The sequence below is a fragment of the Carcharhinus amblyrhynchos genome, unplaced genomic scaffold (assembly GCF_965287045.1).
Source record: "Carcharhinus amblyrhynchos unplaced genomic scaffold, sCarAmb.v2.hapA chromosome_162, whole genome shotgun sequence".
Taxonomy (NCBI): domain Eukaryota; kingdom Metazoa; phylum Chordata; class Chondrichthyes; order Carcharhiniformes; family Carcharhinidae; genus Carcharhinus; species Carcharhinus amblyrhynchos.
The window spans coordinates 1,041-3,558 of NW_027649902.1; the positions used below are offsets into that span (position 1 = coordinate 1,041).

At 61.1% G+C, this 2,518-nt stretch overlaps 1 protein-coding gene across 1 annotated transcript; it reads left to right on the forward strand.

The window, feature by feature from the left end:
* Positions 1-296: 296 nt before the first annotated feature.
* On the forward strand, positions 297-1,599 carry LOC145338751 (leucine-rich repeat and fibronectin type-III domain-containing protein 2-like; the record flags this gene model as incomplete). The annotated part of the gene is made up of 2 exons (XM_080183140.1): positions 297-636; positions 769-1,599. Coding segments are annotated over 2 exons (751 nt in total), but the record flags the coding sequence as incomplete, so codon positions are not given.
* Between the last annotated feature and the right edge of the window lie 919 nt (positions 1,600-2,518).

Genomic DNA, 2,518 nt, shown 5'->3' on the forward strand with positions numbered 1-2,518 from the left:
AGGCGGGAACTTGGCTTATGGAACTAAAAAAATGTTCAATTTTGCGCGGGGGGGGTGGTGGACGTGGCTTGTGGGTGTGAAAAATGTTCAATTTCGCGGGGGGGGCACATGGCTTGTGGGTGTGAAAAATGTTCAATTTCGCGGGGGGGCACATGGCTGCTGGGAGTGAAAAAATGTTTAATTTCGCAGGGGGTGGGGGGGTGCCTCTGTGAAAGTGTTGGCGCAGGGTTGCGGGGGGGGGGGGAGGACTTTTCCTCCGCCGCTCTCTCACCCCTTTCTCTCTTTCCTCCTCTCAGGATCATCCCTTCCACCAGCAAGGCTTTCGTCCTTAAGAACCTGATCTCGGGGGCGGACTACGACCTGTGCATCCTGGCCATCTACGGGGACTCGGTCACCCAGCTGGCCGCCACCAAAGTGGTGGGCTGCGCCCAGTTCGGCACCAAGGAGGAGTACCCCCACTGCCACCTGCTGCACGCCCGCTTCCTGGGCGGCACGCTGACCGTCATCGTGGGGGGGGTCATCGTGGTCACCCTGCTGGTCTTCACCGTGGCCGCCATGGTCCGCTACAAGGTCTGCGGCGGCGCCCGCTCGCCCAAGGTCACCGACGTCCACTCCCAGACCAACGTCCGGCTGCTGGCCAGGGACGGCGCCCGGTCGCGGGGGGGTGGGGGGGGGAGGGGGCCGCGGCGGGGGCGGGGGGGGGAGGGGGGGGGCGCCGACGACGACGACGACGCTGACGACGACGCCCTGCTCTGCCCGGCGGTCAAGCCCGCCGCCCCCGCCCCGCCCCCTGCCCCCAGCACCACCGGGCGCGCCAAGCCGCCCAGAAAGAGGCTGCGCTCCCGGCAGCGGGGCGAGACGGAGGGGGGCCAGGCCGGGGGGAGGGGGCGCCGGGGGCGGGGGGGGGGGCCTCCCGCCTCCGCCGGCCGCCCGGCGGCGCAGCCCGGGGAGGGGGAGGGGGGGGCCGCCGCGACCAACGCCCGCCGCAGCTGCTCCTTCGACATGGGGGACATCACCGCCGCCGCCACCTGCTACGGCTACGCCAAGCGGCTCAGCGTCATTTGGACTAAGCGCAGCCAGTCGGTCCACGGGATGCTGCTCCAGTACGCCGAGACCGAGGTGACGGGCAAGGCGGGGGCCTTCTACGCTTCGGAGGAGCTGGAGGAGAGCATCGTCTGAGCGCCAGGACCCCATCTGCAGTTCTCGCTCTTCATCCAACCGCGCCCTTGGCTTGGGTCAGATACATTCCGGCGCTGGCTTTGGGATGGGCGGGTTGCGGACAGAACGGAATGCCGGAGAACTCCCACCACCCCCTCCCCCCCGGGTCCTCAAATGGAAAACGGCCGGTGGGATCTTTACATCGCTCGTTAGCTTTCCCGATCGGACCCTGCTGGCTCAGAGACGTTGGACAGGCTGCGCCGCCGGTTGGGCGGCAGGGTTGAGGCGGCCTCCCCGCTCCACCCGGGATCCCGCCGACGCTCGCCTCTCAAGTTCGTTGAATGTCGATTCCGATCTGTGGCTTTCGTGTTAATCTGACCGACCCGATTTTTGTTTTGAGTTGCCAAAGTTACCCGTGTACGAGTGAAGTGGGAGCGAACCGCCCCCACACCCCCCCCCAACCACCACTGACAAAATGTGGGCAAAACAAAAAATATAATATAGATATATGAACATGTTCGCCGGTCTGAAAAATGTTCAATTTCGCGGGGGGGGGTCCACACGACTTGTGAGTCTGAAAAATGTTCAATTTCGCGGGGGGGGGTCCACACGACTTGTGAGTCTGAAAAATGTTCAATTTCGCGGGGTGAGGGACACACAGCTTGTGGGTCTAAAAAATATTCAATTTCGCGAGGGGGGGTCACACAGCTTGTGAGTCTGAAAGATGTTCAATTTCGCGAGGGGGCACATACTTGTTCTATTTCACGGCGGGGGCACATGGCTGTGGGTCGGAAAAATGTTCAATTTCGTTGGGGGGGGGGTCACATGGTTTGTGGGTCTGAAAAATGTTCAATTTTGCCGGGGGGGGGGGCGGTGGGTGGGGGGGGGGGGGGGTGGGGGGGTGGTGGTGTTAAACGGTTTGTTGGTCTAAAAAATGTTCGATTTTGCGGGGTGTCACATGGTTTGTGGGACTAAAAAATGTTCAATTTCGCGGGGGGGGGGCAGCACATGGTTTGTGGGACAAAAAAATGTTCAATTTCGCGGGGGGGGGGGTCACACGGTTTGTGGGTCTGAAAAACGTTCAATTTTGCCGGGGGGGGGGTGGTGTTAAACGGTTTGTTGGTCTAAAAAATGTTCGATTTCGTGGGGTGTCACATGGTTGGTGGGACTAAAAAATGTTCAATTTCGCGGGGGGGGCAGCACATGGTTTGTGGGACTAAAAAATGTTCAATTTCGCGGGGGGGGCATATGGGTTGTGGGTCTGAAAAATGTTTGATTTCTGTGGAGATATGAGGATAGGTTGGGCGCACACAGCTTGTGGGGCAGTGCAGATTAGTGTCAAAATCAAAGCCCCGGAGAA